Source organism: Seriola lalandi, unplaced genomic scaffold, assembly GCF_002814215.2.
Source record: "Seriola lalandi dorsalis isolate HSWRI2012SDOR001 ecotype SW California unplaced genomic scaffold, Sedor1 jcf7180002054424, whole genome shotgun sequence".
NCBI classification, from domain to species: domain Eukaryota; kingdom Metazoa; phylum Chordata; class Actinopteri; order Carangiformes; family Carangidae; genus Seriola; species Seriola lalandi.
This window is the reverse complement of record NW_019524977.1, coordinates 64,275-78,790: the sequence shown is the minus strand read 5'-3', so window position 1 is coordinate 78,790 and position 14,516 is coordinate 64,275. Positions and strand designations below refer to the sequence as shown.

General features: G+C 40.6%; 1 protein-coding gene across 6 annotated transcripts in view; it reads right to left on the bottom strand.

The window, feature by feature from the left end:
- Positions 1–10,516: 10,516 nt before the first annotated feature.
- LOC111658001 (uncharacterized) overlaps positions 10,517–14,516 on the bottom strand; it is a 37,104-nt gene continuing 33,104 nt past the window's right edge. For all 6 annotated transcript variants that reach the window (XM_023410363.1, XM_023410365.1, XM_023410366.1 and 3 more), the window contains 5 exons: positions 13,483–13,587; positions 13,351–13,401; positions 13,222–13,276; positions 12,563–12,832; positions 10,517–11,115 (listed from right to left, as the gene is read on the bottom strand). In XM_023410363.1, the coding sequence (XP_023266131.1) occupies positions 11,105–11,115; positions 12,563–12,832; positions 13,222–13,276; positions 13,351–13,401; positions 13,483–13,587 (492 nt within the window). In that variant the 3' untranslated portion in view covers positions 10,517–11,104. The remainder of the gene's footprint in view (positions 11,116–12,562; positions 12,833–13,221; positions 13,277–13,350; positions 13,402–13,482; positions 13,588–14,516) is intronic.

Here is a 14,516-nt window from a genome sequence, read left to right as displayed (position 1 = left end):
ATTTTAATATCTGCAGCACTTTGAATTGCCTTGTTGATTGAAGGTGCTTTGCCTTGAAATATTTTTAATGTGGATTTATTCTTTGTAAAAGTGAATTTAAGTCACTTGAACTATTTTATCCTGAAAGAAATGAAGGTGTTTTCTACAAGGAGCTTCACAAGTCCTTCGTCTTCCAGTGCATCACGGCGCTGAAGCTACAGTTCAGGTATTTTCTCTGCTGCGATCTGACTGTGTTGAGGACTGAGAGGAGGTCTGTCATGATAATATGTCATCAGTCCACAGCTTGCGCAAAAGACCTGGTCTGAATTTTCACAGCTCAGTATGGCACGCAGTGATCACGTCCCCCCTCGTTGACCTTCCACAAAGATATGCAAACAGTTCCTACTCACTGTCATTTTCCTTTGCAGCACAGGTGTTGGACACTTGGATGAGCCAAAGTTAAAATTAACCCCGACAAATCTCCTTTGGCCACAATGTGGAGCCACGCACGGATCCTCACTGTTACGAGCTGTTTATGGTCTCAGCGGAGGTTTGGATTCCACAGAGCAGAGGACGACTCTGACCAGTGAGGTCATGAGATTAAAGTGAAATAAATTCAGTAAGACTAAAGGGACTGTCATGTCTTTACTCACTGCAACATGAAACCTGTGGAGCATATGTGTCACCGTTCAGAATAGAGCAGACAAGCAACAAGCAAAAAAACAAAATAGCAAAAAATGCAAGAAAATTCCAAATATTGTCTTTTGTTTAGTGAAAATGTATTTTCTGTATTACAGTTTCTAGACACTGTAATATATCTGGGCATCCAGATTATTTTCTGTTTCTTTATAGTCTCTCTCTAAAGTATAACAACCAACTTTTTCTCTTTTTGAAGCAAAAATGCATCAAAATGATAATAAAACAATGTTGAACCATTAAATCTTACACTACTATAAATCTGTAAAAACTGAGCTGCTTTCAGTGTCTCTATTTAATAATCTTCTGTTTTAAGTTTTGTTAATACCATACAAATATATTTTTGTGTAGTCTTCTTCTGATCTGAGGATTATTCCTAATTTCATTCAGTAAAGAATAGAAATGGGAGAAATAAGTATCACTGAGAACTACAACTGAAATCGTAAAGTCTATGTTCTCAGAGGAAACAGAGCTCAGCAGTGATCTGAAATATTTTAAAGTGCAATGTAAAAACAAAACATGTAAATCATGTGTCAATGAAAAGAAAATGGCTCACCTTAAGAGAAGAGTGAAGGTGTCGTGGTCAGAGAAGAGCAATGTGTCTTTGCTTCCTGGTTTATAAAAGCATGTGAAGAAGAAACCTCAGTGAAAGGTGCTAAGAACGAGCAACTGTCTGACAACCACCTGGTGAAATCACATCTGAATTATAAATAGTTGACTCTCTGGAAGCCTTTTCAAAAAAGCTGTTTGAAACAATCTGCTGTTGTATGTATTATATATGTTATATGTTATATGTGTGTTATGTTTTATATGCTGGTGGTTTGACAGACAGTACACTGTAAGACCGAACAGTAAAACTTTGATAAATAATATGAGTTATAATTACACAGAAATACAAAAAAGTTAATTGGCCTCTAAATGTCTGTGTCATTTGTACATATTTGTAATTTTAAGTTTACAGTGGTCAAACACTTTAATTTATTTTTGTAATTGAACTTAAATTGTTTTACAGTCTTCCTCTGACGTCACGCACGTGCGTAAGTGCTCCGCCTCGCCGCCGCCATGCACCGCACCTGTTGGAAAGTCCGCCATGTTTGCTCTGCACGCCTCGCTTGAAAAAGCCATTTTATAGACACATTTTTCGACTACGAAGCTGCCTCTAACAATATTGGAGAAGAAACGCGTTGTGATATGCAGCAGTATTCTGCATTTCTGCCAAATCTTTCCACTGTGCTGACAGCATCGACAACTGATATTGATTTTCTCTTTGAGCGTGCTAATCAGGTGAGTAATCTGTTCATTTAGCACCATATTTCACTGTTCATTACACTATTTTCAGCATCAAATGCATTTTCTGTCTTAGCAGTTAATGTGTTCCATATATTAGAGAAGTGAATGTAGTTTTAATTTTATGGATCTCATTAAATTCGAAAATTTATGTAATAGTTGATGCCACTGAACTTGGACCTTAATTTTAGCTCAAAGTCTGTTGCATGGCCTCAGCTCTGTATACTTCAACACGTTTATATGGTAACGTTAGTTTTAATGACCTCAAAGAGGCGAGTTAACACTTATTTAATTGGCTTGTTCAGACATGAGGACGGTTGGCATTGATAGAGCTTTGCATTTCATTCAATATCATTGCTCCAGGTGTTTGTTAGTATTTATTTTGTTAAGTATTTTAGACTCATGGCAAACTAAGATAAACAGTTAGACGAAATGCACACAGCTTTCTTTTTAGCTTGTTGGTAATAATGAGCTGTTAGCTGCTGAGCTAGCGTGAGCGTGCACGTGCTGACGCACGCTATTTAAGCATGAACACTTGACAGGAGCCGGGAACATCGATTGCTTGCCAGGCATGTTCCAGCCCTAAGCAACACGAGCCACCCTGATGTGTGTCCTTGCTCGAAATCTTATTTCCAACAACAGGCGCGGGCCCCGGAGTCTCAGTTACCTCTGGTGCGAGGAGTTTTGGTCTCCATTCCTCACAGGGGGCAGGGGTGGAGGTAGCTAGCTGGTATGCTAACCAGATAGCCGAGAGATTAGCTGAACCTAACACTCAGCTGCACTCAAGCAACCTTGGAGAGGAGCTGAGATGCAGAAACCAAGCCATAAAGGGCGAGGTAAACACATCGAATCCGATCTGGTGTGACCGGATAAGAGCAAAAAAACCCCAAAGTTAACTAGCGCCCAGCGACAGAAGCTAGGTAAGTTCCGTCAGTGGACAGTTAAGATAGCTTACCTTGATGCGAGATGCGCTCCGGGTTAGAAGAGGTTTTTGAATGGTGCTGTGTCCACCGCATGCAGTATTTATGGTAGGTGGCACTACCGGGTGCGGACGGACATGTACACCAGCTAATCAGGATTGGCATATTGAGATAAGTGCTTCTGAGGGTCGCAGGCAGGCTTGCTTCCACAGTGAGACAACAAACGGAATATTATGATAAAGAACTACCCTCTGGTAATGCCAGTGCAATGTACTGTAGAGTCGAGAGGACACACAGCAGTGTATGTTCCAATACTAGAGATGCTTCAAACAATGTTTATAAACACAGATCTTCTTGACAAAATTCAAGAAGCCAAACCCTCGCCACCTGGAATGTACATGTCTCATGTAGATGGAACATATTTCAAAGAAAATCAGTTATTGTCATCATCAGGAGAGCTGAAATTGTCTCTGATTTTGTATGTGGATGACATTGAACTAGCGAATCCTTTAGGCACAGCTAGAAAGATCCACAAGCTTTGTGCAGTATATTGGTTGCTTGCCAATGTGCCCAGTAAGTATAGGTCCAGTCTACATGTCATACAACAAGCTCTGCTATGCAAAGTACCTGACCTGCAGAAGTATGGTTATGAAATTGTCCTATCACCATTGTTGAAAGACTTGCAAACCTTTGAGCAGTATGGCATTTTCATTGAAACTCTTGGTCAGTGTATCAAGGGCACTGTGTTGTGTGTGGCAGCTGACAATTTGGCTGCTCATGGTCTTGCAAGTTTTGTGCAGTCGTCCGAGCAAATTATGTCTGCAGATTCTGTTGCTGTTCTGCTGACCAAATACAAGCCAGTGAAGTTTCTGAAGGAGAGTTTAGCATGAGAACAAAGGCCAGCCTGTTCACGTACAAAATGTTGTGCAAGGAGAAAACATGACCCTTTTTGGTGTTAGGGGTGAGTGTGCTCTCAGCAAAGCATTGCAGCATTTTCATCCCATTACAGGTTTCCCACCCGATATACTGCATGATCTGTTTGAGGGTGTTGTGCTTGTTGAGTTGGCCTTGCGCATTCGAGAAAATGATTCGACTAAAGTATTTAATGCTTGATTATCCTAATACAAAAATTTTCACATTTCCATATCAGCACTCTGATAGGCTTGATAAACCACAGCCAATCCCGAAGAATTTTGCAGCCAAGCTAAGTATTGGTGGGAATGGGCATGAAAATTCCACTTTGCTGAGGTTATTGCCATTTATGGTTGGAAGTAAAGTGCCTGAAGGGGATGAGGCATGGGCGGTATTGATGGACCTCAAAGAAATTGTTCAGCTTGTGTTGTCTCCGTGTTTCACAGAGGAATCCATCCAGTACATGCAGTCTAAAATAAGTGATCACAGACAGGGTCTTAAAGCAGTGTTTCCAGACTTGAAGCTCCAACCCAAGCGTCATTACCTTGAACACTACCCAGAACTGAAAAAGTGTTATGGGCCTCTGGTTCACCTATGGACCATGAGGTTTGAAGGAAAACATTGTTTTTTCAAAAGGATCATACATGACACACACAATTTCAAGAACGTCTTGAAAACTCTTGCTACCAGGCATCAGCACATGATGGCGTATCACCTCAATGCGCCTCTATTTTTCAGACCCCACACACAAGCCTCAAGTGTCACCTCTGTCCAAGTTGCTACTCTGCGTCAAGTAGCATAAGACTTCATAGAGACCAAGACGGATAGCCAAAGCATATACAGTTCATCAAAGGTCTCCATAGATGGCACAGAGTATGCAAGTGGAATGTTTGTTTCTGCTGGCCAGGCAGGAAGACTTCCAAAATTCTGTTTCCTCTCTTTGCTGAATCTACCAGTGCTGGTACAGTGAGCATTTAAGATCATTTGAGCTGACATCATCAGACAACTTCTCTGTGCATCAGCTGTCAGAACTAAATGACACAGTAAGTCTCACATCATACACAATGGGTGGACATTTGATGTTAACACAGAACAGATTTATTCTGATCAGAGACTTGGGGGATTAAAATATGTTTACAGATAGGGGCCTATACGGCCTCTCAGAACAGTCTGGAGAAAATTGATATTCACAAAAATTAACATCAACTCATGAGTGCTTTCTTGCTTTTCTTTTTAACAATAGGACATGGCAGCTCGAAACTTTCTACTTCATGTCCATACCTCCACTGACATTGTGAGGAAGATGACTTTATCTTCATGTCCAGAATCTGTGAATGAGCTGAAGTCAATCATAAAAGGGAAGTTCAAGCTAGACTTTGACTTCAGTCTATCATACCAAGACCCAGACTTTGATGGGCAGCTATGTTCCCTTGTAGACATTGAGGAACTTCCACAGAAGGCTGTCCTAAAAGCTATACGATATGAGAGTGATGCCAGTTCAGTAGCACCAGATGACACAATAATATTGCCCCATGCCGTGACGCAAGAAAGGGCTGAGAGACGGCCTCAAGTTTTTACATTGCCCACTTTTTCCTATGAGGTAGAATTGATAATTGGTGAGGGAAATGTTGTACATGAGAGAACAGGGAAGAATCTCAAATTATCTAGGCGACAAAAGCATGACATCCTTGAGACCCTTGCAGCCAAAATGCATAACTTCACAGCATACCCGAATGATAGGGAAGCTTGAGAGGTAGCAGAAGCACTTGTCACCAAGCATTGTTGTCTAAAAGAGCCAGGATCTCAGACAGGGTGGTATGGTTGGAAAAATGGCCTGAAGTTTAGGATTGGGAACTTCTGCTTCCACTAAGTTGAGTCAGGCTGGGTTTCAGGAGGTAGCTGTAAATTCTGGGAAGAGGAGCAGAAACAACCCAGACAAACAATCTCCTCACACTAATATCAAAACACCCAAGAGGGTGGAAGTGAATTTCCTTCCCATTTTCCCAAGAGGTGAAAATGCTCCAAGCCTTGAACAACTGAGACTGCAAATTGTAGATGAAGTTAAGATGAGGGACAAAAATCTTGTCCTGATTATGAAGTTAATGCAAACCCCCTTTGCCCGAGACGCAAAGAGATCATCAGTGATGACCTTCCTGTTGGTGAGATCCTGGAACGCTGGCCTGCCCTTAAAAATAGAGTCGCAGGTGAAAATGTTTTCCTTAGTACACATATTTGAGCAGATAACTGGGAGTCAGTTCATATTGTTTTGCAATATTTGTCTTTTTTTTCCAGAGCCACATATATACTATACACATACACCCAGACTTAATCACTCATTTTTATTTGTTCAGATCTGTGCCAAGTTTCATAGAATCACCAACATGAACCTGAAGAACCACTTCTATAATGTGTTGGACTGACATGCCCCCCGTCTTCAGAGCCTTTTCAGGAAGAAAGCTGCTCGCACAGAGAAAGTGTCTGAAGTTCTGGGTCAGCTGTTTTATGACCACCAGGTCAGTTGGTTACACTTCTTGATTCCTGATAAATATAGTGCAGTCCTTTTCCACGGAGTTCACTGTGTTGCACCTCCATGTTTCTACAGTAGCATAATTTGCACATGGGTATAAAAATGTTGCACCTGCATGACTCAGATTGGATAGCGACTCAAATTGTATAGAGCTACAAGATTTCTCTTATTTTGTACACACTGGTCCTTTAAACTCTCATCTATATCTATAAAAACATGGTAGGGTGATGCATAGTATTGTGTGGCTGTGCTGATTAGCATCCACAGTAAATCAAGAATATGTTCTCATTGAAGGAAAGAGTTGACGTCCAGGTCAGACGTGCTGCTGTTCTTCGTGCTCTCCCTGCCTATCTGCATGAGGATGATTCAAGTTTTCTGAAGACCTGGGATGTAAGTTACCATATTGTTTACAATGTGTTATATGTAATTTCATGGAATATAATTGATCTGTCAAAGAGTTACATGGTTTCAGTTGTTCCAATGCTGAATTTAATATATATATTTTTAATTAAATTAAAAAGCTAAATGAAAAGTTAAGTTTACATACCATTATTATAATCTGGACTGCTGTCATCAGAGCTTAATTGTGTTTATGAGGAATAATCAACTTTTTTTTCTTTTTAAAAAAAATCTAAATTGCCATCAATCAGGCTTTGGAAATTTAGAGCAACAGGTAACAGTTCTGTCATTGCCTTCAGGTGACACAGTCTGATGAACCAGACATTGAGGGCACCCCACTCAATCTCCTCTCAGTGAGTGGAAGTCACTTAATACATTTTACGTAATCGGCATCAGAACTGAATCTGAAATTTTTAAGCTAACATAAAGTGAATAATCTGGTACTGTGATATCAAATACTTTATGATAAAAGTAATAGAAATATTTAAGTTATACGGTATACACTTGATTGTAATTTGTACTGTGAACGAAAAATATTGCGTAAAATTAACTTAATTTACAATGTTTCTTTAACTTAATTTCATAAGTTATGGTCACTTAAAATTATTTAGTAAGAGCTACTTAAAAAATAATGTTTCTTTAACTTATAAAATTAAATTAGTATCACTTAAAATTATCTTGTAAAAGCTACTTGATACATAGTGCTTCTTTAACTTAAAAAATACAGTTATGTCACTTAAAGTTAAAGTCATTAAAGAGTTAAATTAACTTATCGAGTTTTACAGTGCATGAGTTTGACAGATCAAGTTGACAGTGACAATTCATTTGTCTTGTTAAGGATGGGCATGTTGAGTCATGACGGGTTTTGAGATTTGCATCCTGTTGTTTTTGGCTGAAGTCCAGATTTAAGTAGCTGAACTTCATTTTCAGCTCTGGCTGTTCAAAGAGACACTGAAGCTCTTCTGTTGGTCTCTGGCTCCATGTTGATTAGTTAATAAACCAGTGGGTCAATGTGGGACAGAAATATCAGCCTGGAAAGAAGGAAATGACCTGGGTTAACATGACCTCACATTGTTGGACCTGGATGATACTTTTCATATCACAGTATGTAATAAGGTGGTTATGCAAAAATCCCAACTGTTCAGGAACATGAAACACAGAGCAGGCTGCAGACACTGAGGGGATTGTCATTTGTTTGGCGGGTGTTTGGTCATAAACCAAAGTATTTGACCTGATAATGATGCTAATGGTCAGTTGAGGGTTCATCCACCGGGGGACATGAACATTTAAATTTCATGGAAATTCATCCAATAGAGAAGTTTCACTCAAAATCATAGACCTCAACCTCTGGAATTCTGAGGATCACCAAAGTAAAATGGATTTATCTTTTTTTTCCCCCCAGTATCTCACATCTCAAATTTAAAACCACTGTTCATCAGACCACATCCTAAACCTGGCTAACTCGATACCCCAGGATTAAATACTGAAACTGCAAAGACCCCCTTCAACATGTTGCACCATAATGTGGACTACGTTAAAACCTGAAACAACCCGAATGTTCAGATGGAACCAAACTGAAACAGTAAACACTAGAACAATACAACTATGAATTGCAGTGTAGCTATACCCAGTGCAGGGACGTGAAAGAGGTCTCATTATTCATGATGTGAATCTTTGTGTGCAGCGCTGCATTGTACGGTGAGTAAACTTTCTAATTATAAGATCAACATCCAAATGAAAGCAAATAGATACATCCAGGTCACATCTCTGTGCCAGATGGCAGTGTGGTCACAGTGAAACAAGGTCCAGTGTATTTTGTTAGACATCTGATTCGCTCACAACCCAGTGACAGATGCACTGAGACTGAGACTGATGGGCTTCTGCAGCAATGAGGGCTCTGTTTGTGGGCAAAGTTACCTAGAGCTGGAGGGAAAACAGACCTCAAGGTTTCTCACATTTGATTGCTACAGTGCATCATAGCAAGTGGACAGAAAATCCCACCACACAGCTTTGATCCTTTGGCTGAACCAAACCACAGAGCTGTCTGAGATCACTTCTCATATCTGTGCAGCCCAAAGCCACGACTCGACAAACACCGGCTGCTCCTGAAAACAGAGGGAACCTGTTAGACTCTGTCACTGTTTCATACATCAAATCCAGTTTCAGAGACATTTGCTTCAACACGTTTGTTCAAATGAAGGCAAAATGACAAAGAAAAGAAAAAGTGGTTGTTTCCAAATCCAGGATTTAAATCCAGCAGATCAGGTTCTCTCAATCTCGTGTCCATTACACAAATAAAACAACTAGAAACCACAGCGTAACCTGAATAGTTCCTATTCCTGGATTCAAAATCAGCTGAAATATGGTTTACAGGTCACATCAGTGACTGTTTACGGCCATGTGATAAATCACTGTTGAATATTTAAGGTGTAGGTAATCAATTTAATCCTGAACAAAGGGACATTCATTCAACTGCCCTAATCTTCATCTTCATCTTCTGCTCTTTATCTTTTGTTTATTTGAGCTTATTTTGTGCTTTACTATTTCATACATGATTTTAATAAAGCAAGAAGTTTCTCATTGTTTTTAAATGGTCCTCATTCTTGATCCTGTCCCACATGTCCACAACATGTTTTATGAAAAACATACTTTTGGATTAAATTCACATTATTTCTGGAGACAAGATTGAAACTGAGGTTTAGGTGAGTGATGTAACTACATTATTAATCTTCTGTCTAGTTTCACCTTGAAGATCACTTTAATTTAAGATGCACTGTTACAGTGATTTCCTTTAGTTGTCATGATCAGTTTCTTCCTGTTCTCTGACTCCATAAAAATACATAAGGTGAACAGAAACACATAAATGAACATCATCTATGATCATAATCTATAATCATAATCTATATGCACAAGAGTTGTGAAGTTGTGCAGAAAGGTGCAGAAAAAGAGTAAAGCACAACTCAAAGAGCACACTGACTGCAGTTTCACATTTAAACAGTGCTGCCACCTGCTGGATCAGACTGTAACTGCAGTAAACTCTGCAACATTATAAACACTCTATGGTTAAACTCAGTGGTGTATTGAAAAGATTTACTTCATTAAAGTTGTAATACCTCAATACTCTATTACAAGTACAACTAACCCTGCATTCAAAATTTTACTGAAGTAAAAGGTACAAATGTATCAGCATGAAAATATACTAAATATACTAACTATAATAAATATAATATACTAAAAATACTATAATGCAGAATGACCCATTTCAGAATCATATTATTATTAAACAATGATTATTGATGAATTAATGTGTACGAGTCATCTCTTAAATGTAAAAGAATAATGTCTCTAGTCAGTGCTATAATATTATCTACTTATTACATTAGTGGGTTATATGTTATGTATTAACATGTGATCAGTTATTTGATCAGGTTGTGATCAGGTATTTTAACTTACATTAATATACTATTGGGTTTATTAACAAAGCAATGCAGTGAATTCATAAGCTCATCATAGGTTTGTATGTGACCCTAACCCGAACTGCAAAGTAACCAGTTACTATAGATGTTCGATGTAATCGAGTAGAAAATATTTCCCTTTGAAATGTAGTGAAATAGTAGATGTGTAAAGGAGCATAAATAGGGAAATCTGTACTTGAGTAAATGTATTTAGTTACTTTTAACATGACTTCACAGTGTTAGTTATTTCAGTATTTTCACTGTTGGGGTTGAAGGTGTCTAATGTAAACATATAACATGTAACATAACACATAAACATAAATGAATGCAGGGAGGCCGGCCCCTTTCATAAAGCTTTATTTCACAGATCCCCTGTAACAGGAGGCTCATTATACATTTACATACACTGTCAATGCTCCCCATGTTAAATAACTCATTAATTCAAGACAAGAAAACAACACACACACACACACACACACACACACACACACACATTGTTCAACTGAAGATAACAATAACAATATCATAACGACAATAATAATAACAGCCATTGTCAAATATTATGTATTTGCAGGGTCTGTATTTTCTAAAATGTGTTACACAGTCAGTCATCTTTAAGGTGCACCATAAAATCTGCATGTGACGTTTCAATAAAACAAATGCTGCACCATGACACGCAGTGAAGACAGAGAATACTTGTTGTTGCATTTCTTATATATATACTGTATATATATATATATATATATATATGTGTGTGTGTGTCAGATGAGTATTTTCCTTTTCTTCCTCGTCTGCGGCAGATCAGATACTGTGGATGTGAATTCAGAGCAGTTCATTTTTTGTTTGGCACACTATTTTCATAAGCCGCTGTGGTGAGGCATGAATCTCATGGCTGAAGCAGAGACATAAGGCTCCATGGATGTGAGGACTCACAGGACCTCTGCAAGGAGAGAGAGAGAGAGAGAGAGAGAGAGAGAGAGAGAGAGAGCGAGAGAAGAACAGAGGTGTCATGGTTTGATTGGACTTTTGATTTATTTCCTGTTTTATTTTGTAGTAGAGTTCCTTGTGTATCTCATGTTAGGTTACTGCCTCCTTGTTGATTGTCTGCCACATTGTGATGTCTTTCACCTGTGTTCAGTCACCTGTGGTCAGTCACCTGTGGTCAGTCACCTGTGGTCAGTCACCTGTGGTCAGTCACCTGTGTTCAGTCACCTGTGGTCAGTCACCTGTGGTCAGTCACCTGTGCCTCCCTGGTGTGTCTTTAATCTCCTCGTTCCCTGTATTGGGAGTTTCTGTTTTCTGCTCCCGATTAGTTTCCCCAGCGCTTCAGTTTTTGTTCCTGGGTTTTGCCTCCATTTTGGATTTTAAGTTCTGTAAGTATAAGTCTGTTTTTATTCTGTCGCACCAGCAACTGTCAGAGTGGCAGCCATTTTGTTTTCAGGTTGTCCATCTGTCTGTCTCAGTGGACGCGATATCTCAGAAACACCTTGAACTTCTTCAAAGTTTGGCACAAACATTCACTTGGACTCAAGGATGAACTGATTTGATTTTGGTGGTCAAAGGTTTTGACCTTTGACCACCAAAATCAAGGTCAAGGTCACAATATTTAGAGAACACAAAAAGTGTTTTGGCGGAGGCGGTAATTGTAGTTGTTACTAAAACACCTCACAAAAAAAAACAAAACAACCCCTCACCATAATCCCCCCTCCAACAAACTTTACACTTGGCACAATGCAGTCAGACAAGTACTGTTCTCCTGGCAACCACCAAACCCAGACTCGTCCATCAGATCGCCAGATGGTGAAGGGCGATTCTCTGCTTGGCCATGGAAACCCATTTCATGAAGCTCTCTACGCACTGTTCTCGAGCTAATCTGAAGGCCACATGAAGTTTGGAGGTCTGTAGCGATTGACTCTGCAGAAAGTTGGCGACCTCTGCGCACAATGCGCCTCAGCATCCGCTGACCCCGCTCCGTCATTTTACGTGGCCTACCACTTCGTGGCTGAGTTGCTGCCGTTATAATACCACTGATAGTTGACTGTGGAAATTTTACGACTGGACTTGTTGCACAGGTGGCATCCTATCACAGTACCACGCTGGAATTCACTGAGCTCCTGAGAGCGACTCATTCTTTCACAAATGTTTGTAGAAACAGTCTGCATGCCTTGGTGCTTGATTTTATACACCTGTGTCCATGGAAGTGATTGGAACATCTGATTTCAATTATTTGGATGGGTGAGTGAATACTTTTGGCAATATAGTGTATATATATATATATATATATATATATATATATATATAAAAAATATATATTCTGATTATGTTTAGTGATAATTCAGCTGCAGCTAACTGTATCATCACATCTCATCTGTGCATCATTACTGTACCTGCGACATGCTGAGGCTTCATCGGGCCTGTCTTCATCAGGAAGGGCTCCCCCCCCTCGAACGCCAGGATGGGCTCGCTCACCAGCGCCCCCTGCTGCGGACCGGGGTTACTGCCATTGTTCAGCTGGATGATCTCCTCGAACTCTGCCGCTTCTCCGTTGGCTGAGACACCGTTCTGGTGAGGGGCGGGCTGGACTCCATTCACGACAGGATCAGGACCTGGTGACGGGCTGAGGACCGCTGCACCCGGACTCTGCAGGTTTCCAGGCGCTGCAGAAAGATGAGTGACACATTAATGAGATTATAACTTGGACAATACCAATCATCCTCTCCACAATGTTCTGGCAGGACAGAGAAGCAGCTACAGCTGCAGCAAACGTCTCATCTCACTGCAGAACAGAGAGGTTCAGGAGATCCTTTGTTCCCACTGCCATCAGGCTGTACACCTCAGGCAAAGGAAGTGGACTAATCTAATTATTATTGTTGCTTTATTAGTAACTGTTATTAATATTTTTATTATCAACAATGAGCTAATGGACACATGAATTTCCCCTATGGGATATATAAATTAAGTATCTATCTATCTATCTATCTATCTATCTATCCATTGTCACTCCTGAGGGAGACGCTCGTCATGGTGATGTGACATGTGACTGTACCTTTATTGACGTCTGTGTCTTTGCCGTTGACCTGTGGAGAGGCTTTGACTTCCTTCTGTGAGGATAAAGAACAAACTGTTACTTCAACAGGAAGTTTCTTCAGGCCTGTTTGAAATGAATCACACTGACCTTTTCTCCTGCGTCACTCCTTCGAGTCCTCTTCATGATCTCCTCCAGGCGCTGCGATCAGACAGAGCAGAGAGTTAGCTGCTGATGGAGGAATAGGAGGATGAACTGAGTGTGACATGTGTGAACTCTCACCCTCTTCCTCTCCAGTCGCTCCTGCTCTTCTTTCTGGAAGTGTTTCTCCCTCTCGACGCGCTGACGCTCCACCTCCTCTCGGGCTTTGGCCTCGGCTTCCTCCCTCTGGAAAAACAGAAATATGAAGCAAACACTGAAACTCGTCACATGGTCAAGTTTTGATTTCACCGAATGAGTCTCCGTTCAGAACCGAAAAAAGGGAGTTTCACTTGAGTTTAACTTAATTTAACTCAGTTGAACTTTGTTTAACTCTGTTACACACTGGGTGATACGTCACACGCTATTATGTTGAAAGTGTCCTTGTATGGTAGCTTGGTGTGTGGAGTGTGTGAATGAATGCTTGACTCTATGTAGATGGAGCCATTTACCTCCTGCAGTGTAAATGCCCTGTGACTGAAAACAAAGTATGAACCAGCAGGGGGCAGCACATGCTCAGTATGCTGCTCTGCAGCTTCAGGTTGATATTATAGGGAGTGACTCATTACATCCTTCATTCAGACCCAGCACCAACTAAACAGAGTTAATACAAGGAAAACCAGAATAATGATGTGTTTAGATCAAATCTGTCAAACGGCTGTAGCCTTTAAATCATTACACAGGTTATAACTCGGAGCACAGACTGATTAAACAGGCTGTTTCCATGGAGACTGAGTTCTAAACAGTCGGACTGTTTCTATGGGGACTGAGTTCTAAACAGTCACAATGTTTCCATGGAGACTGAATTAAAAAAATAGGAAGCCTCTCCAGTCTGGATCCAGTTTTGCCATCGGGGGGTGGGGGGGTTGTCTGATTGATAGCAGAATGTGGCGTTCACTGACGCTGCTGATGTGTCAGAGGAAACACATGCCGTCACTATCTCCCACATCACAATGGCTCCTACAGCCTCATCACCATGATGGAGGTCACAGCTGGCAATACCCCACCCCCCTCTAATCTGCCCTGATCACTGACAGTCACGGGGTGACGGAGCCAGACCAGAGGCCTGATGTTTGGGCTCACGTACAGTGAAGCCCCCCCCCCCCCCCCCCCCCCCC